Here is a 21,457-nt window from a genome sequence, read left to right on the forward strand (position 1 = left end):
TGTTTGGCCCTATAACCCTGCAGTTTAGACCTATAATAGTTCTGGTTTAGATCTGATGGTACTCGGTGTCAAATGTTTGAGAATCACTTCTTTAAATATACTTTTTTATTTATTTTGGTTGAGCAACATTGTAACAACAGTACTTTAAAAACCTGCTTGTGTCCTTTCCATTAATATATGAATTTAATGTCCCACAGTGTGTTTAATTGCTAGAAATATCTTGGAAAAACATGCATTCTTACTGTAAGCTGTTTGTTTCCATAGAAATAGATTAGTATAATGCCATACTGGGGAACATTCCAGGCAAAGCAACATCTACATGGAGACAAGCAGGTGGTGGACCCTCATCAAAAAGTTTATATAGTGTGCCTCAATCATAATTTATTATTTACGATTGAAGACAACAAAATTAGAAATGCTATTGACTACCTCTGCAAAGGCACTGGTCCTATCTCGCAATATCCGAAAAAATATGTTGCTCAGGCCAGGGGTAATCCAAAAGAGATCTAACCAAAACTGATGATTACGGTTGATAGCCAGAAAGTAACGTATCATACATGTTATTTTACATTGCACTTGCACCATAGCGGACTGATGCTGTGTTATGTTACGTAGCACTTGCACTGATGCTGTGTCATTTTACATTGCGCTTGCACTGATGCTGTGTTATGCTTTGGCATCAGCTGTGTATCTTCAGGGCGTTGCTTGTTTTGTGGCACCAGCCGTAGTTAAGAGCATCATCATGAGTGGTTTTATCCAGTGGACAGGCCTCATGCTTCAGGCACATTTGGAAGAAAAACAGATAAAAATAACCAGGATTTGCAGCAAGTAGTGCCATAGTGCGTTATTACTAAATATAGAAACATACAATATAAAGCATGAGTCTAATGAAAATCTGGAGGATTACAGCACAGAAAGTATTAGTATGTAGTATACGGTATTATCAAGAATGATACTAAAACTAGCACTGAAACCCATTTGAACAAACCATTAATGAGTATCTGGCTTTTTCCTTCCTTTAGTTTCACAATTGTTGCCCTGGAGATTGCAAAAAAAAAAAAAGAAAAAAAGTGGAGTAAAAAAAAATAAAATGCCTCAAAATCAGCAGGTTTGACTGTTCATTAGAGTTAATCCCAAGATATTATGATATTTATTTTTGTCATTATCACCTCACTCTACCTTATTATATCTTTTTTAACATTTTACCATTAATTCATTGAAAAAAAATGTTAGCAAGGATAGCAGAGTCACAACATGGCAACGTAAAATATTTAGATTTGTGTAGTCACTTCAGTATGTTGTGTACATCTCCACTATGTGCTGTTAGGTGCAATGCAGTTACATCACATAAGACGTCGTCACACTACACACAGTGACTCATATTCTTACATAAACCCTTTAATATGTGTTTCATTTATAAGCAATTTTTACGTAACATTAACTACAGCACACGTTAACAACGCAGAGAAAATATTTTACGCTGAACTGCTAAACTCATCCAAGAATCAACCATGTCAGGATGTTTGAAAAAAGACAGGATATTTTGTTATTTGTTATTTGCAGAAGACATAATATTACTCATGTACTGGCCTGCAAGATGAATTACCATTCTTCTGATAATGCATGTGATTATTCATACTTCATTCTTCGGTCTCTCATATGTCACTGCCCTGGACGTCTTTAGAATATGAACTTTGAGCAAAATCCAACTGCTAAAACATAAATTGCAAATCTAATCGCATTGATCTCAGTGCTGGAGGTTCCTTTAGGTCTAAGCTTGTGTCTGGTCCACTGCACACACTGTACATGGATGAGTGCGTCTCAGTCTTTTCCTCTGCTCATCTCAACACTCAAGTCCCGTTTAGACGTGAGGAGTTTACTGCATTTACACTCACTGACACATTAGCCTCAAAAATACTGTAACATGTTTTTAGTGATACTTATTTGGACTGGCATACACATAACTTAACAGCATTATTTTAATCTACTTTTGACTTGAATTTTGATTTGATTTTGTGTACAGTATTGATCTGTCCTAACCTCATGTGGTTTCGCAAAGTAACATTTCCCTGTACAAACTCCGAGACAGCTGGTCGACGTATCAGGCGTGTTTACAAGTCCAGGGTTTGATGAACTTCGCACAATGTTTGGATTAGGACTAAAAAATATAAACTGCACTTTATAAATACTTCAGAGTTATGTTACTTTATCCTCAAGTGCCTGATCTGTAAAAAACATTATAAAATTGAAATGATTCTATTGAAGGCAGCACTTGACTGTTGAGTGATGATGTCTTTTGGCTACTTTTGCATCCAGTGGAATTCTAGCCTCTTTCACTATCGTAGCATTTCGGTTATTGTAACCTGCTCTAGGGTTTTGAACAAAGCTGTTTTAAAATCTCAAACTGCACTAAACACCTAGTGAAGTCTGGTCTTCTGCTAGAGATAATCTTTGGACATAAACTCTTAAATGTCATTCAGCCAAAACAGTATAGTACAGTATAGTTAAGCTGGTGCCCCTTGGAGTGCTTGATGACCTGTACTATCTATAAACATAATTATAAAATATTTCTAAAGCCACAATATAAATGTTTAGCCAAAAAGGAAAGTATAAAGCAGGTCTTTGTGTGCTTATTGCATTAAAAAAATTGTTTCTTTCTCAGTATGGCATTGAATGTATCTACTTCCGAGGAGAATGTTCCAAAGTATGGTTTTAACTTTCTATTTCCATGGAACTATGCAGGTGACATGTGCCTTTAAATTCATCTCGTGTTACTGTAAGTTGAGGTTCTACTATTTTCACAATGTGTGTCATCCCTCAGTCGTCCAGGTCTGATCCATAGCAAAAAAGTTAATAAAATCTGTCAACTGGACAAATCGTTGTAGGAGTGAAGACGTTTGGCTGCTCATCCAAGCCTCTTCTTCAGTTGTGGTCAGATTACTGCTGGACACTGCCTTAAATCTGTCTGAATGGAGGAACTAACTACACTGAAACTGTAAACGACTATTGTTTACAGTTTCTGTTTGTAGTTGAGGTCTAATGTGCCGCACTAAGTTGAGATGGAGATGTACAGCTGACTGGGGACCCGAGGAGCTCTCACGACGGTCGCGAGAGGTCCTTTCATCCACTAGTCACTCCTTTGAAGACAGTGAGATGCAGATCTTAGCCAAAGAAAAGAAATGGTTTGAGAGGAGAGTTAAGCTTTTTTGTTAGGAAAGACAATTCTTCCTTGAACAGGAATGGAGGCCTCAGACATCACCTGTCCCTCACCTATAACTCCATCCTCAAACCCAAAGCAAACCAAAAAAAAAAACCAAAAAACAAGATGCTAATAGGTGTGAAATCACTCATTAGGGGCTTGAATGACTATGCTAAGTAGGACTCAGACACAGTGCGCATTTAGGGTAGTACAATAGACCTACCCTACAAACAGAAAGTGTAAAAATAGGTGTTTTGAGTTTTGGTGTAGTTTGCTCCTCCCTTCAGACAGATATAAGGCAGGGTCCAGCAGTAATCTGACCCGGACTGAAGAAGCACCTTGGATGAGCAGCCAAACATCTTAACTCCTACAACATTTTGTCCAGCTGACTGATTTTATTTTTCTTTTGCCATTTTTACCACTATCACTACAAATACTCCTAGCATTCCTTTAGCTAAACAGCAGCTTCCTTCTAACCCCTTGCAGTGCGGAGGGTCCGTGGTGGTCACATGGTTTATCACATGCTGCAGTGTTCACTCTGGTTTTCTGAGATGGTCACGTCACAGAGGAGAGTTACTGAGGCAGAAGAGCAAAGCAGGGTCAAACTCTACTGCAAAGGGTACTTATGTAAAAGTACTCTGCTCCAACAGGGTCTAGACCAAGTCTTTTATTCTGGTGAACTACATTTGAAATTGGAAACGATACTTTATTTATTATATTTTATATTTTATTTTAAATGTCATTGTATCAGAGCTAATTTTTAAAGTATGGTTTTGTGTCAAGTAAATATGTATAATACTAGACAGTATGAGGATGAAAAACGAATAAAACTGGTGTGATCTCTGTTATGATCATATTGTGATTTAGTGTTTCTCGGTTTAATCCAGCTCTTTACTAAAATAGATACTTTTCCCTCCCACTTCTCATCCTCCATTGATGAGTGAGTGACAGGTGGATCTAACCAATCTCAAGTGTGATCTCTCTCAGAAGAAGCAGATTACTGTAGTTTCCCCCTAAAGTCAGATAGAAGATATTAAGTGTTCATGATTTGTGATGGCATTGAAATCATGATCTAGGGTCCAAAACCTTTTGTCTTGTTGCCCACCCTGACTTTCTGGTCCTATTTCAAATATCATTATATAAAGTAGTTGTTGGACAGTTCGTCTAATGCAGAGGTGGTATAGCCAAATCGTTTATATTATGACAAATTATGACTCAATAGAATTAGAGATCCAAGAAATTACTCATGTAAACAGTATTTAGTGAAGAAACACAAATGTTCAAGTAATTTTATATTGTCTGCGTGAATCTTTTGTCACTTGTACAAGAGTAATCAATCAAAGTATCTGAAAACTAGTACTACTACTACTACAGTGACTACTCAAGTAAATGTATTTTAGACCTCTCGTGCATGTTTTAGGTTGAAGGGGGAAAACATTTTGTACTTTTCTTTCTCGCTGTAACTTCTTTGAAACTCCTTGAACCAGTTGACGCCACACATTCCTGAGCCGGGTAATTAGGGTCATACCATTGTGTCAAAACTCCATGAAGTAACTTTATCTGACAGCTCTGCTCCTGCCTGGGGTCACTCTGGCTTTCCCCTTCACATCCCACAGAACAGGGCTCCTCCATCTCTCGTCTGTAGCATGTAATCATCCCATCCACTGCTCTGCTCTGCTCTGGTGGCCTTAAACTTACAAGTGAATGACCTGAAAAGAGTTTGTACATGCAGATAGTAGTATGCACTGTTACTACTACAACTACTGCTACTACTACTACGACTACTACTGCTGCTGCTACTACATTTATCACACTAGTACCACAATACTTTTAAATAAATGCCAAGTATTGTATTGATTATCTTAAAATCTCCATTGTTGCAACATTAGGCAAAACTTTTATGAGGTGTGACAACGCATTCCCGAGCTCTTTTAATCCTGTTGAAAACTATTTGTAATACTTGAAATAATAATTGGTTTGTAGATTAAGACAAGAACAACTAAGATTCAACTAACAAACCATAAAAAGATAGGTAGAATAGATTAAATGAATGTTAAAGGTGTATATTTTCTGCTTTCTGCTTGTTTCCATTGATAAAAATGCTTGCTTGGAATGCTCCACACTATGAAATAAAAACATAAATGTGTGTGTATTTGGCCGTTATGTAAAGTGAAGTGGCTTATACCTCTTTTCCTCACCTTCCGTTTGTGTGCAGGGTGATCAACGCGGGGAAGAGCGCTCTGAATGAGGACCAGGCCTGCTGTGAGGTGCTGCGGGTGCAGAGGAGGACCACACGCTCCCCGTCTCGGAGAAGGAGGTCGTCTCTGCCCAACGGAGATGGACTCAGCCTCAAGCACGAAACGGTCAGTAAACATGAGACAAAAAATGCAGACCACAGAAAAGGAGAATTGTATGAGATTTAAAAGTCTTAGTGATCCTCTGAGTACAAAGAATTTAGCGGGATATGGCAGCGAAGAGACCACACACCACAAGCTAAAAATTGTCTGTTTACAGTAAAGTGTCTCGTTATGTTATTATTATCTGAGAAATTTGGTGCAATAATTAAGATAAATAGAAGCACACAGGAAATAGAGTCACTATTGATTAATAACACTGTTTTGTGGGCTGGGAGTCATTATTTGCAGAGGATGAGAACACTGCAGTTCATTATTTTCACTATTTCCTGAGTTTGAATCTTGCGCCTGTTTGTCTGTCAGCCCCGTCTGTCCCTGACACTGTTTTATTGGCTGTTACTGTAGCGATGTTTTTGTGGTTACAATATGACAGAGCAGCTCAGAATCTTACTGACACCACACAAATGAGGAACACAGCGGATTAAAAATATGCATACGAGGATCCAAAGCCGGGTCGTGCCTCCCTGAAGTCGGGAGGAAGCAAATCGGTTCTTAAACCAGGCTAATTATACTGTTGTGTGTGGCGGGCTTTAGTCAACCAGGTTTTTCATTAGTCAACTAATAATTTTTATAGACCAAAGCAGAAAAGAGAAAGTATGGAGACTTATCTGGGGCTTTTGGAGCTTTGGAGCAGGTCGTTTCATCTGGCTTTTCACTTATGAAGATTCTGTTTACTAGAACTTTTTTGTACTTCTTTTTTTTTTCCACAAGATTCAAGTTTTGTGAGTGTTTGACAACAGCACAAGTCTTTAGTCGACTAAAGCCCTAAAAATGACATACATTTTCATCAACTAAACCTCCAACTAAACATATTTTTGTCAACTTTGGGTCAGATTTACTATGCAAAATGGATATCGTGTTGTAAAGTGGAGCACAAAGCAGGTTTTGTTTTGGTTTGCGTCTCTCAAAGCCGGGAGCACAAATTTAGCTCATGGAACCTAATGAATATGAAAAATACAGCCACTTTGCCACAACGGCAAAAAATATTTTACGTAGAAAATGCAAATCACAATTTATGGATGTAGTGAGAACAAGAGGGTGTCAGAGAGGAAAACGTAACGGATAAGAATGCTTTTTAAACTTTACAGAAAATTAAAAAAAAAAAAAGAGGAAAATGTGATGTAAGAATCATGATGAGCTAATGCATTAACTTGTGCCATTACTATAACATGTTACCTAAATGAATAACCTTCTAGTGTATTTTAAGAGTCATGCTCTTTTATACTCATGTCGTTGAGTCCCTGAATGCTCTCAGTCTCTGTGGGAGTCACTGTCCACTCACACTGCCCCTTCAGCAGTTTTTAGGCCCCGAGATTTCTCACAACTCTGCAGCTTTCCTCTGAACACTAGCAGCCAGCGTTCACTTCTGCTTACGAATACAAACCCAGTGTTTTTCAAAGTGAACGGCCTCCACCGTATAATGTACTGCACAGTATGAATACGTCACGTCCAAAAGACAGACTATATCGAGGCTGTACCTGCTTCTCAGTGCCCGACCTCAGCGTGGCCGGGCCTGGTTAGTACTTGGATGGGAGACCACTGAGAAACTAGGTCCCACACGGGGGCCGCAGTGACTGTAGAGGAAACTGTCATTGTGTCCTTTGGCAAAACACTTAACCTACTTTGCCTAGTATGAATGTGGTGTGAGTGTTATTATTTTGGAAGTTGCTTTAGGCACTGCCATTGCTACAGATTTTGTATTATTTTGCATGAGGCTGCCAATCTTGACAGCAAAAACGTTCTATAGGGACGAAAAACCTGCTTTAAAACCTCCCAGAGAAGCGGTGCAGTGTTGACTTGTTGTTGCATATAAACATTGAACACTTGACAGAAATCAACCTACTTTATATCAGATTTTAGCATTTAGTAGCATTTACAGCAAAAGTAGGTGGGTTGGAATAAGATCAATAGCAAATGTTTGTATTAGGAAAGAGTCACTATGAACTCTGTGCTTGTGTTCATGGATTGCAAGTGGCATCCCTACAATTATAAATGTTACATGTGGCTTTATCACATTTTCCATATCGTTTCACAGCCTAAGTGTAGAGAACCAGTGAAGGTAAAATTCTTTCATAGTGTCTGTATTTTCACCCAGAGCCGACAGCAGAGCCCCATGACTCACTGCTGCAGATGCACAAGAGCCATAAGAGACTGTGGAGAACTCACTGCTCCTGATTTTATATTTAGAACAAGCTCAGCACAAACCAAATATTATTCACACCTTTATCACTGAAGTAGCCCAAGCTGTTAGTGCGCTTTAAATTGAACAATCTATGTAACTTTTCTGGTGGGGGATCAGCCACCTGCTTGTCTCCATAAAGATGTTATTGTTCTCTCAAATGTTCCACAATATGGCATTAAACTCATCTAGCTTGCATGTACAGTGGAAACCAGAAGTTTACATGCTCTATATAAAAGGACACATACACATAACATGAAATCAGACTAAACTCTTCCTGTTTTAGGTCAATTAGTATTACCCAAATTATTTCTATTTCCTAAATGCCAGAATAATGAGAGGATTATTTTTTAGACAATTTTTCATGAGTTTCTTCAAAGTCAGAAGTTTTCATACAGTAAGATTACTATGACTTTAAACAATATGGGAAAACCCAGATGATGATGTCATGTCTTTGGAAGCTTCTGATTGGTTTATTGACAACATTTGAGTTAATTACAGACAATACTGTGGATGTATTTGAAGGCACACTTGAAACACACTGCTACTTTGTGTAAAATCATGGGAAAGTAAAAAGAAATCAGCCCAGATATCAGGAAGATCACTGTGGATTTGCACAAGTCTAGTTCATCCTTGGTGTAATGTCCAGACGCCTGAAGGTGCCACGTTCATCTGTTCAAACAATTATACTCAAAAATAAAGATCATGGGAATGTCCAGCATCACACCACTCAGGAAGGAGATGGGTCCTGTGTCCCAGAGATGAACGAGCTTTGGTCTGAAATGTGCAGATCAACTCAAGAACAAAAGCAAAAGACTTTGTGAAGATGCTGCTGAAGCTGTAAGAGTGTGTCATTATCCACAGTGACATGGACTGAAAGACCACTCTGCAGGAAGAAGACTTTACTCCAAAAGAAACATAAAAAAGGCAGTTTACAGTGCACAGGGACAAAGAAGACTTAAATTTTTGAGACATGTCCTGTGGTCTGATCAAACCAAAATTGAACTGTTTGGGCATAATGAGCATCATTACGTTAGGATGGTGTTTTCAGCCTCGCAAGCTTCCCCCTTTTTCCTCCAAACTGTGAAATATGGGGTTGTTTTGCTGCAGGAGTTACTGGGGCACTTCACAAAATAGATTGTATCATGAGGAAAGAACATTATGTGGAAATACTGACACAACATCTTGAGACATCAGCCAAGAAGTTAAAGCTTGGGCACAAATGAGTCTTCCAAGTGGACAATGACCTGAAGCATACTGCCAAACTGGTTACAAAGTGGATTAAGCATAACAAAGTCAATGCTTTGGAGTGACCATCACAAAGCTCTGATCTCATTCCTATATATGTGCGAGCAAGATGGCCACAAACTTGGCTCAGTTACACCAGTTCTGTCTGGACGAATGGGCCAAAATCCCTGCCAACTATTGTGAGAAGCTTGTGGAAGGAAATCCAAAACATTTGACCCAAGTCATACAGTTTAAAGGCAATGGAACCAAATACTAATTAAATATCTGTAAACTTCTGACTAAAGAAAGTCATGAAAAATTCCCAATGTCATTTTTTTATACTGACATTGGGAAAGACTGGTTACTGTCCACAACAGCAAAATAAATAATATAAGTTTTTGCTGAGAAAAAAAAAAAAAAAAAGGGTCATTCCTACAAAATGTTTAACAAATAAAAATGTCTTGTTGAGTTGTCCCACAATGTGAAAGCGAAGGTGAAGTGGCTGCGGTCAAGCTTGACACATTCGATAAACATGAGAGACGTTCTGAAGGTTTTTGAAGGCTTTTGTGAATGAAACAGATCAGAGCACATTTTATCTGGGCTGTGGGGCTTTACAGAGGAACAAAGTGGTGTGAAATGTACAATGTTTTACTAGAGCAGGTTTATCAAAAGACAAGGGAACAAAGCGAGCATGCTGTAACATCAGAGCAGAGGCTTATCCAGGCAGGTGCTCTCTGAAGCTTTGATCAGAACGGTCCTTTATCCTGGCTGCGCTCACTTAGAACAGAAATGGCCAGAGGTGGGTATAGCAAATAAAAACTGCAAGAAAAGCTACATTTACTTCTTTTTTTTTTGACAAGCATTCCAATTGTGATTCAATTTCCATGCAAAATGTTTCTTTTAGTGTAGGAGTCTGTTCAGAGTGTACATTTTACATTTTAAAGCAACAACTAACAAAAAGACTGAAATGTGAACTGACAAACCGAAAAAAGGATCACATTTCATTACATGCTTGTACAGAGTCTGGAGGGGAGCAGGTTTTTATGCAGAATGCTGTTTGTGGAGGAAATCATGGTTCTTCAAATTAGACATGGGACGATACTGAAATTTGGCGTTGATATTATCATGGCCAAAATAATTACAATTAACGATTATAGTTGACAGTTTAAAAAATGTTTAAAAATGTTCTCTACATGAATAATTATAATTTTAATATTATTAAAAGCTCCATATTTAAACAACTGTTATATTATTGTACTTTGTTATAGGTGAAAACAACAATGATGTAGAAGAGATGATCAGGGAGAAGAAGTTTTCTGCATATTCTGGACATTATCATGTTTATTTAGAATGTCCCATGAATGATTGTGTACATTTTTTATGTATTATGGTTTATTGTCCCATCCCTACTTCAACTAATTGCGTCCGTTCAAATTGCGATTTCTTTTTGATTGTGATTAATCTTACATCAATCTTAATCTTAATTCGTTCATGATTTTAACTGTATGGAACTGTAAAGGCTCCACCTGCCACGATAACACAAGTAGAACATTTTCTGAATAGTTTAAGAGCTAGTACAAGAGCACATGGAGATGAACTATGAAGATGTCTATTATTTTGTGTTGTAAGTCACATTCTGTTGTTTAAGAAAGCTTTTTTTTTCTTTCATAAGTATCGAGTATCAAACCTTTTCCTTAGTATCAAAATCGAGTTTCAGGTTGTAGTATCAAGTAAATAAAGCTGCTCAACACTGCCAAAAATCATAATCACGATTCTTCTGACTCACAATTACTTCTATAGTTTCAGAATTTACTTGTAAAAAAGTATAGACCTGATATATTTTATTTTAAAGTTTTGTAACACTTTTAAAAGTCTTTTAGATTAGAAAAGTGGCTTTGCTCCAGGGAGACCAAGCACCTTCTGAACACTTAATTGAAATTTGTAACAATTCAAATCACGCTGATAAGTCTGATTAATTGCACATCCCTAATGACAAAACTCTTCTTTCAGAGCCCTTCCCCTGAGGACCTTCCTTTCCATTACTGGGCCCTGTTTGACGGTCACGCGGGGTCTGGAGTGGCTGTCATGGCGTCTCACCTCCTCCACCACCACATCGCTCTACACCTTCAGGAGGTCATGGACATCCTGCTCACCCCCGGTACATCGCCCCCTACCTGTCTAGGGGAGGAGCCTCTGAACCAGCACCTGGCCCCGGCGCAGAAGGGTCTGAGCAGGGCCGTGTCGTTGAGGGGGGCTGCTGGAGCGCCGGGCTCACCTCACGCTCCACCTGCACGATTCTTTAGTGAGAAGAAGGTTTCACACGAGAGCCTGGTCATCGGTGCCATAGAGAACGCATTCAAAGATATGGTGAGGACAAGACTGTATTATCCAAATCCACTATAGTTTCCATATTGTTGCAGAAGAAAATAATCAGGAAGTACGTGTTAGAACAAGTTGCGATGAATAATTCGGATGCTTGAAATGCTTAAGGCAAATGAGGACCAACTTTAGACCACTGTAAACCGTTTAAAATCAACTACTTCTGTTTTTTACATTTTAATACTGTAAAAAAAGTATAGCACCGTTAAATAATATTATGGAATACAGTTGTTGCTCCCACATGTATGTTATGAAACCTCCTGTCATTCCTCGTATACTAGTCAAAATAACAGCTCTAAAATAAGCAGAGTGTGGTCTGTCTTTGCTGCTAGCGGTGGACTCCATCTGCTCCCTGTGCTCCTAAGTGGATGCTCAGACTTAGCCTTGACTGAGGGCAAAGGGGCCACGGCTACAGCCAATCAAAACAGGGCAAGGCCACGACTCACAGCCAATCCGAACGGAGCGGGATGACCTCACAGCTCTCGGGTGCAAAGTTTAAAGGTTAACAGCCTGGCCACATCACCAGAAGTGTCAGACTGCACTGTTGGTCAGAAGGAGGATGTGTCAGGAAATGTAGTAGAGGTGCAAGATTCAAAATTGCAATGTCAAAGGATCTGATTAGGCTGCAAAGGCTGCTTTATTGACGTACTGTAATTTTGTCCACAAACAACCAAATACTAACCCTAAGTGTTGTGGAAATAAGTCTCCTTTTACATGTTCTGATGAATGTTAAAGCAAAGACGAAGAGTTTATTTTTTTGCAAGAAATAGGTCCGACAGCATCTCCCCCTAATGTCAGACCCCAAATGATGGAAATCACCAAGTTTATATAGTTTGAGATGAACCAGAGGACATACAGTTCAGAGTAAGAATGTGACACTCCTCTTGAGGTGTGGTCAGATGAGCTCCTGGGGGCATTTATGAGCTGGATCACCTCAGAATGTAACATGTGGAGTTAAAACAATACAAGGCGTGATACACTTCAAGGGAGAGAGATATGAAAGCAACTGTATGGTCTGATTACATCTATCTTCACTTACATTACAAACACATTTTAACAAGATTAGCAGCCAAAAGGGAACAAACGTGTTTACATGAAAGGTTTCCTAACACTACCAAACCAAATGAGTTTTTTATTTTTATTTACAAGACCAAGTGATTTCTAAAAGGTAAAACAATCACACAACATTTTAATTTCCTTTACACTAAGCCTACCCTAACCCTACACTAATGCTAACTTATTCTGCTACTCTTTAGTTTAGATCTGTACAAGGTGCTGAAATACATGTGTTTTTGTGTTTCAGCCCTTAAATGTAGGACACTCATCAGTATGGCAGTAGGATATTATCAAAGATAGCATGTGACATTTTTCTCTCTCAGATAAGAAGAAAAACTGTTTAAATCAAATACTGATTTTACTCACGAGGGCCAAATATTGAACCAGATTTGGAGCTGAGGGCCACGGACTGGGAGTCAATATTGTAAATGATTTAGACATTAACAGAGCTCTGACTGAGACACTGACCCTTTAATAAATCTTAGAACATTCATTATAGGTCTGGATCACAGTGCAGTGTGATGTTTTTGAGGTAATAGTCATACAGTTACTTAAATGTGCAGTAAGAAATATATTGGGTCAATTCAGTAGGAGGCCTGAGGGTCAAAAAGCTCTTTGGACACCTCTGCATTTAACCTTTGACTATTGACAGACATATTAATAATGCATCGGATATTAAAACATTCAACTTGTGCACATTTTTAAAGCTGTTGAGTGATGCCACAAACACAAATAGTTTATTATAGCTCTTGTTTTTATGTCCGTAGCTGGTTCTGTTCAAGAGGTGTTTAATTAGATCTGAAGTGGGCGTCTTTCATAATCCAATTACAAAGTACAGTGCTATTAAATACAACCTGGTGCTTCCACAATCTCACCACTAGGAGGCAGTGGTCAACAACAAGTGGTCTTTGTATTGGTTTTGCCTTTTACTTTATGTTATTCACAGAGAATTCATTTAAAGTCACTTCTGCATTTTTAGGAAATTAATGGACCCATATTATTAAATCAGCCCAGTGCAGTAACCACGAGCGCATGTGATAAAAAAAAAAAAAAAAAGATGACAAAAGTGATAAAAATAGGCTACTGTAATATGTCATATTTTAAGCCTAAAGGCCGTTCTGTCCTCAAAACACCACATATGCTAATACCTTTGCTAAAACACTGGACAGAAATGATTTATTTAGTTAATTACCTGTCGTGTGCTCCTCAATTAAAGCTTTGACTAATTAGGCTTGTTTAACGCTGCAGCTGTTTTAGATCGTCTGAGCGTTTCTTATCAATTGTACACCACTAGAATAAACACACAAACAAATTACTTAAACCCTGTTATTTCTTGCTCCCTTTTAACTCAAACTGTCACAAACCCCATTGTTCTTGGGGTTTGTGATTCCCATCAATCTAAACCAGGGGTGTCTAAACTTTTTTCACCGAGGGCCACATTCTGAAACATAATTGAAGCAGAGGGCCACAGACTAGTGTTGATACAAGGAGTTAAATTTGTCAGAGTTAGGAGACAGGGTTTGACAGAGCTATTGTACCTTTAATAAGACAGAAGATTATCTTTAGGTCTATGTCACAATGCAATGTGATGTTATTCACGTTTTAGAGGTGGAATCTCTTCAATTTGTAGTAAAAAATACTTTCTGATCAATTGGGCCAGTTTAGGAGAAGGCAAGAGGGCCAACAAAATTTGGTCTGAGGGCTGCATCTGGGCTGTAGTTTGGACAGCCCTGATCTAAACCATGCTCAGTAAGATAATTCTCCAACTAGGTACTCTTGACTAGAAATCGAGGTCTGGAGATGGGTCCTCACACTCTCCACTGCTCCTGTCAGGATGGCCCAGTAGGACTGAAGTGTCTCATAGACTCATAATATGTTTCTAAGTTTATATTAAAGGGCCCATTTTACACTGTTTTCTGATCTGTTTTAATGCTGTTTCCTCATCACAAACACACCTGGAGTTGTTTTTTGTTTCATTCACACATGTTTAACACACACACCCTGCATATTTAAGCTGCAAGAGTTCTTCTCTCAAACTGAAAACACTCTGTTCCACCTTGTGATGTCATCATGTGGTAATACATGAAGTGCTCCACTGTGTTTTTAAACTCCACACACCTTCACTAGAATCATTTGGATAATTTTATCTCAACTGAACTAAATGTAAAAAAATCAGCTGTTAACTTCAAAATTATTGCTTCGTGACATCACAAGGTGGAACAGAGCATTTGGAGTTTCGCAGATGTAAACCAGGATTACTCAAACATGTGTGAATGAAACAAAACACATCTTCTGGTGTGTTTTTGAGGAGGTAACAGCATTATAACATGGCTTAAAGCTCATAACAATCTGAAAATGTTCGAAAAAGATCTGACCTAGATCACAAGTAAGTCCAGCGCAGTGGGTTGGACTTAATCAAAACACACCTCTGAGTTAATGAAGGCGAAACTCCATTGTTATTGTTATGTGGTTAAAAAAGGTCTTTCCAAGACTGATGCACATCTATCTGCAAATGTGCATCAGTCCTGGACACATGTGTAGCCTGTCCGTGCCAGTGGAGTGCTCAATCACTGTGGTTTTTTGGGGGTTTTTTTGCCAAGAAGGACGGTCTAAGGACAGGACAGGACAGGACAGGACAGGGGGCGCTCAGGGACAGTTATCCATTTGCTTGTTTTCTATGAATGTTGGTTAACCTGCTTGCCTTTTATTGATTTTCTAACTTTCTGTTGGTTAATTTAGTGATGTTGTTAAACCCTGAGAGGTGACAACTGTTGTGATTTTGGGCTTTACAAAAATAAATTGGATTGGATTGAATTGACAGCAGGAATTGACTTTGGCTCGATGATACATTTTGACGTGGTTCTGCCCCGTCTCCTGTGTGTCAGTCTCGTGGATGGGTCAGTCTCTTCTGGTGGGGCAGTGGAGTTGAGGTGTGGATGTTTTCACAGACTGTTTCATTATTGACGACTTGCCTGCAGCGACTGGTTTTGGGTCGGATACAGCAGGATAAATATGTGCAGGGGATTCATTATTCAGGGTTGGGTGAAGGACACATTTGTACTGCCTCTCATCTCTCAAGGTTACTGACATGGACATCCATCAGACAGGCTCCTTACACCCCAGAGACCAGGTTTAGACCGGGTTTAGACCGGGTTTAGACCTGGTGTAGACTGGGTTTAGACCGGGTTTAGACCTGGTGTAGACTGGGTTTAGACCGGGTTTAGACCGGGTTTAGACCTGGTGTAGACTGGGTTTAGACCTGGTTTAGACCTGGTGTAGACTGGGTTTAGACCGGGTTTAGACCTGGTGTAGACCTGGATTAGACCTGGTGTAGACCAGGTTTAGACCAGGTTTAGACCTGGTGTAGACCTGGTGTAGACCTGGTGTAGACCTGGTTTAGCCTGAGTGTAGTTATAGATCAGGTTAGTAGATTTGGTTTAGATTCATCTTAGTTTACATGGCTGTACGATTTGTGGAGAAAAACAGATGATTGTTGCCATTAGATGTGAGATTTCTGTTTAAAAAGTGTGATTCTGTTCAGAGAGCACGCTGCAAACGCCTCCAGGAGCATTAACATTTGAGAAATATGTTTTGATAAACTCATACTGGAAGCAAATGAATTTCAGAACTTGTTTGTGGAGGTTTGTATTGGTCCAACTCGATTTGTTCTATTAAAAGACGGGATATGTTGTTCTTTGCAGAGAATGTTCTATTATCACATCATCATGGCAGCATTTGAGAACTGAGAATTACAACAACTCATATGATTATTGATTTTGATTGCAGTACATTGTAGAACCCTGTACCTGGTTTAGTTCTGGTTTACACTGACTTCATGTTTGTAAACCTGAACCTTTTTTGTCTCTTCTTCATGCTCTAAAAATGCTGTGAAATACCAATTAAACTACTACAATTCCAAATAATAAAGACGCAGTATGTTCAGCTGCAATGCACAGTTAATAGGAACATTTTTGGAAACATATAACAGCATGCTCAGTGCCCCAAATCTGTTACATAGTGAAACACATTCTCGTCTCTCTCTGTTTTCAGATAAAGTCATCACCAGCTGAGTAGTAGCATCAAATATTCTTGTCATCTCTCTCTCTCTCCCTCCCTCTCCCTCTGTCTAACCCCCATCCAACTCTCTCTCTTTCTTTCCCTCGATTTCTAATGCTCTCTTACTCTCCCTTTCTCTCTCTGTCTCTCCTTTTCTCTCCTCTTTCACTCTCTGTCTTCCCCCTCTCTCTGTTTCTCTCACTCTCCAACCTTCTCTATAGTTCTCCCTCTCTCCATGTTTCTCCTCTCTCACTGTCTCTTTTCATCCCCTTTCTCCCACCTTCCTCTCCATCATCACCATTTTTTTATCCTTTATCTCCCTGTTCCTCTCTTTTACCCTCCCTTTTTCATTTTTTCTCCCTCTCTCTTTCATTCTCTCACTCTCTTCTCTCTTTTTCCCTCTATCCCTCTCTACCCCCCTCTTACTCTCCCTTTCTCCCTCCCTCTGTGTCTCTTTCTTCCTTTCTATCCATCTCTATCTATCTCCTTCTCCCTTTCCTTGTCCTCTCACTCTCTCTTCTTCTCCTCCCTCTCTCCTTCTATATCTCCACCACTGTTTTCACAGATAAACCCACACTGAACTCACCACAGGGGGGCGTCGCTTTTTGTGGCTTGACAGTAAAAAAAAGTACTAGCCCACAGAGTCGCTAACAGCAGGCTAACACATCCGAGGATTACAAGGGGTTAAAATCACGGCGTTTCAAATATACGTTCACATTTTGATTAAACCGGTGACAGCGTGATTCTTCATCTGATTAACGAAGCGGTCGGTTTTGGGTTTAATTAACGCTAAATTAATCTGGGGTAATTAACTGGTATTATATCCATCAGCTCATAATTTCCTCTTTCCATGTCTGTGCTTCCCTTTCTCTTTTGCTGCCATTGGATGTACAATGTTTCTGATTAATAAAGACATTGGTCTATTCACACGCATTGAAATGGGTCTAAACTGGGTCTAAACTGGGTCTAAACTGGGTCTAAATTGGGTCTACACTGAGTCTAAACTGGGTCTACAATGGGTCTAAATTGGGTGTAAATTGGGTCTAAACTGGGTCTGAACTGGGTTTAAACTGGGTCTAAGCTGAGTCTAAATTGGATCTAAACCGGGTCTATATTGGGTTTAAGCTGGGACTAAATGGGGTCTAAATGGGGTCTAAACTGGGTCTAAATTGGGTCTAAACTTGGTCTAATTTAGGTCTAAACTGGGTCTAAACTGGATCTAAATTGGGTCTAAATTGGATCTAAACTTGGTCTAAACTTCGTCTAATTTGGGTCTAAATTGGGTCTAAATTGGGTCTAAACTAGGTCTAAATTGGGTCTAAATTGGGTCTAAACTGGGTCTTAATTGGGTCTAAACTGGGTCTAAATTGGGTCTAAACTGGGTCTAAATTGGATCTAAACTTGGTCTAAACTTGGTCTAATTTGGGTCTAAACTGGGTCTAAATTGGGTCTAAATTGGGTCTAAACTGGGTCTAAATTGGGTCTAAATTGGGTCTAAATTGGGTCTAAATTGGGTCTAAACTGGGTCTAAACTGGGTCTAAATTGGGACTGGACTGGGACCCTTATAAGAATGTATTTGTTTATAACAGTATCCCATTTTTCAACCTTTAACCACCATCTTGAGATACTATTATCTGGAAAATTCCACAGCATAAACTTTTTTTTTTTCATTATGGTGTTTAAATTGCTCCAAAATGCCATGAAAATCGTGTAGCTTCCCTTCATGAAGATAGAAGTTTAAAGCAGACACATTATGCAAAATCGACTTTTTAGAGCTTCTACCATGTTATAGTTGTTTCCCCTTCTCATTTACCCGCTCAAAGTTGTATTTGGAGTGACTTCTTTCTCCAGTTTTCTTTTCTTAATCGATGTTACATGCAGGACTCAGCAGTGTCACTTTGGTCCAATAATAAGAAAACCACTCTGCTGCTTGCTGGCGTGATCTGCAGCTATCCATCGTAGGTGCCGACTCTTTGCCGTGATGAATATAATATTTATTCAAATTACGACATAATGGTCCACAGGTGTCAGAGATTACAGCTATACAGCAGACGCAGGCATAATAGATCATCTTTAATGCTGTACTTTGGATAATTACAGCCAGTGCAATAACATATCTATGGACGGAATAAAAGTGGTGCAAATGTTCCATAGCGCATCTTTAAATTTGCTTACTGAATGTTGAACGTGTGTTTTTCAGGACTTCCAGATTGAGCGGGAGAAGTCCGTGTACAACATCTCCGGAGGCTGCACGGCTCTGGTGGTGGTGTATTTACTGGGGAATCTGTACGTGGGGAACGCAGGGGATAGCAGGTAAACAACGGGATCATCGTAATTACAACTATTACAGCGATGAACCAATCAGGACGAACGGTGTCTCATGTGAGTGGAATTTATACATCTGTCTCATTACGACGAGACCTTCGGCTAACGGCGTCGAGTAATGCTTTAGAAGTTAAAACAGATTTGTGGTTTGTACTTTGTATAATTATAATAATACATAACACTTATAGCGCTTTTCATGACACTCGGAGACACTTCACACGGTGTAAAGAGACAAAAATGCAAATGAAAGAGGCAGGTAAAAGAGAGATGCAGTTATTTGAAAGTAATTTGGAACAGGTGAGTTGATATTTTATAAGATGTATTGAACTGCTGGTGCTACTTTCTCCTCAGAGCCATCATCATCCGGTCTGGAGAGGTCATCCCCATGTCCTCAGAGTTCACTCCAGAGTCGGAGAGACAGAGGCTGCAGTTCCTGGTATGTTTATTTGTATCTGTATCATTAAAGTAGTGGGACTAAACGTCTAAACTCCGCCCACGAGCACATCTTAAATAGAGCTGCTAAACTGGGTAGTGCCTGGAGGAGCAAAGGGAAAGTGTGGGGGGTCAGTGTGATTGATCGAACAGGTATCCACACGTCAAACTCCGCCCCTGCAGCCAGATGTCACGTACTACTTGAAATTGCCACTAGAGGCAGTACAACGAAAAGCTGCAAATGTAACCTTTTTCCACTAAAACTCCCCCCAAAAAAGACTAGGAACCGTAGACAATGCTATTAAAATAACACACACAGTTTAGCAGCAGAGTTGATTCTGTGTTTACTTACACTTTAAACTCAACACGGTACCACCCGCAGTACAAACACCAGCTGCCATATATTAGCGGATGAGCTCTCCCTTCCTCTGCCTTCTCTGTAGCAGTTTATTAGAGCTCTTGGATAGTTTTTCCTATCCGCAGGCAGAGTTGCCCTCTCTTATGTTGTGTATGTATTAGTCTCTGTATTCCAAAGACCTACATGCAGCTGCACTTGTTTTTTGCAGTAGTCAAATCAAATAAAAATGTCTTGCAGTATTATTTTACACAAACTTTCAATCACTGCATTAAAAAGACCTAAGCTGACGACTGATGATTATAAACGACACAATCTCTATGTGCTGTTTGTCAATTTGTCATTCGTCGGTCAAAAGTTTGGACACACCTTCTCATTTATTTTTCTTTGTTTAATATTTTTGACATTTTAGCCAGAAGACATAACATATATAAAGAAAGATATATGGAATTATGTAGACAAAATGTGTAAATGGAAATGTGTGTCCAAACTTGTGACTGGTAGTGCACATGCAGCCACACTTCTTATGTAGTATTTGTCCTTGTACTTCATAGGCCTACATGCAGCTTGTCTTATATAGTATTTGTGTCTTTATTTTTCACAGGCCTACACGCAGCTTGTCTTATATAGTATTTGTGTCTTTATTTTTCACAGGCCTACATGCAGCCACACTTGTCTTATGTAGTATTTGTCCCTGTACTTCATAGGCCTACATGCAGCTTGTCTTATATAGTATTTGGATCTTTATTTTGAAGGCTTACATGGTTATATAGTATTTGGATCTTTATTTCGTAGGCTTGCACACAGCTTGACTTATATAGTATTTGTATCTTCATTCCATAGGCCTACATGCAGCTTGTCTTATATAGTATTTGTATCTGTATTTCGTAGGCCTACACACAGCTTGACTTATATAGTATTTGTGTCTTGATTTCATAAGCCTACATGCAGCTTGTCCTAGATAGGATTTGTACCATTATGTTGTAGGCCTACATGCAGCCACACTTGTCTTATACAGTATTTGTAAATTTTTGTAGGCCTACATGCAGCCACACTTGTCTTATACAGTATTTGTATATTTTTGTAGGCCTACATGCAGCCACACTTGTCTTATACAGTATTTGTATATTTTTTGTAGGCCTACATGCAGCCACACTTGTCTTATACAGTATTTGTATATTTTTTGTAGGCCTACATGCAGCCACACTTGTCTTATACAGTATTTGTATATTTCTTGTAGGCCTACATGCAGCCTCACTTGTCTTATACAGTATTTGTATATTTTTTTGTAGGCCTACATGCAGCCTCACTTGTTGGGGAATGAGTTCACACATCTGGAGTTCCCACGGAGGGTCCAGAGGAGGGAGGTGGGCAAGAGGATGCTCTACAGAGACTTCACGATGTCTGGATGGTGAGTGACATTTACATAACTGAACCTTTTGTTAGCAGCTCGTCTCCATGGAGATGTAGCTGTTGTTTTAAAAATGCGCCAGAGTAGTAAAGTACTTTAATCCATGGAGACGAGCAGGTGACGCCATCAGACCCAGCAACAAAAATCTGTGTAATTGAATAAAGCTTGATAGATTTGTTGTAGATAATGCCATACTGTAGAACATTCCCAAAAAGGTGGTAGACAAGCAGGTGGTGGATTGCCTCCAGAAAAGTTTGCAGCTTTAAGTAGTTAAAAACCAGACGTGCATAAATATACAAAGCTCAGAAACAAATTGCAATTCCGATTAGGTTAGCGCCTTGTGTTTGCAAATCTATATTTAGTTGAGTGTGCATTCTAAACATATCCAGGAGCGTTCACTTTGAGAGAAGATTGTGAACCACA

At 39.2% G+C, this 21,457-nt stretch overlaps 1 protein-coding gene across 1 annotated transcript in view; it reads left to right on the top strand.

The window, feature by feature from the left end:
- Nucleotides 1–21,457, top strand: part of ppm1h (protein phosphatase, Mg2+/Mn2+ dependent, 1H) — a 51,090-nt gene that overhangs the window by 3,379 nt on the left and 26,254 nt on the right. Inside the window, exons 2-6 of the mRNA XM_033968479.2 lie at nt 5,415–5,562; nt 11,030–11,386; nt 18,712–18,824; nt 19,188–19,272; nt 20,916–21,034. Of these exons, the coding sequence (XP_033824370.1) occupies nt 5,415–5,562; nt 11,030–11,386; nt 18,712–18,824; nt 19,188–19,272; nt 20,916–21,034 (822 nt within the window). The remainder of the gene's footprint in view (nt 1–5,414; nt 5,563–11,029; nt 11,387–18,711; nt 18,825–19,187; nt 19,273–20,915; nt 21,035–21,457) is intronic.

Source organism: Periophthalmus magnuspinnatus, chromosome 6 (assembly GCF_009829125.3).
Source record: "Periophthalmus magnuspinnatus isolate fPerMag1 chromosome 6, fPerMag1.2.pri, whole genome shotgun sequence".
Taxonomy (NCBI): Eukaryota; Metazoa; Chordata; class Actinopteri; order Gobiiformes; family Gobiidae; genus Periophthalmus; species Periophthalmus magnuspinnatus.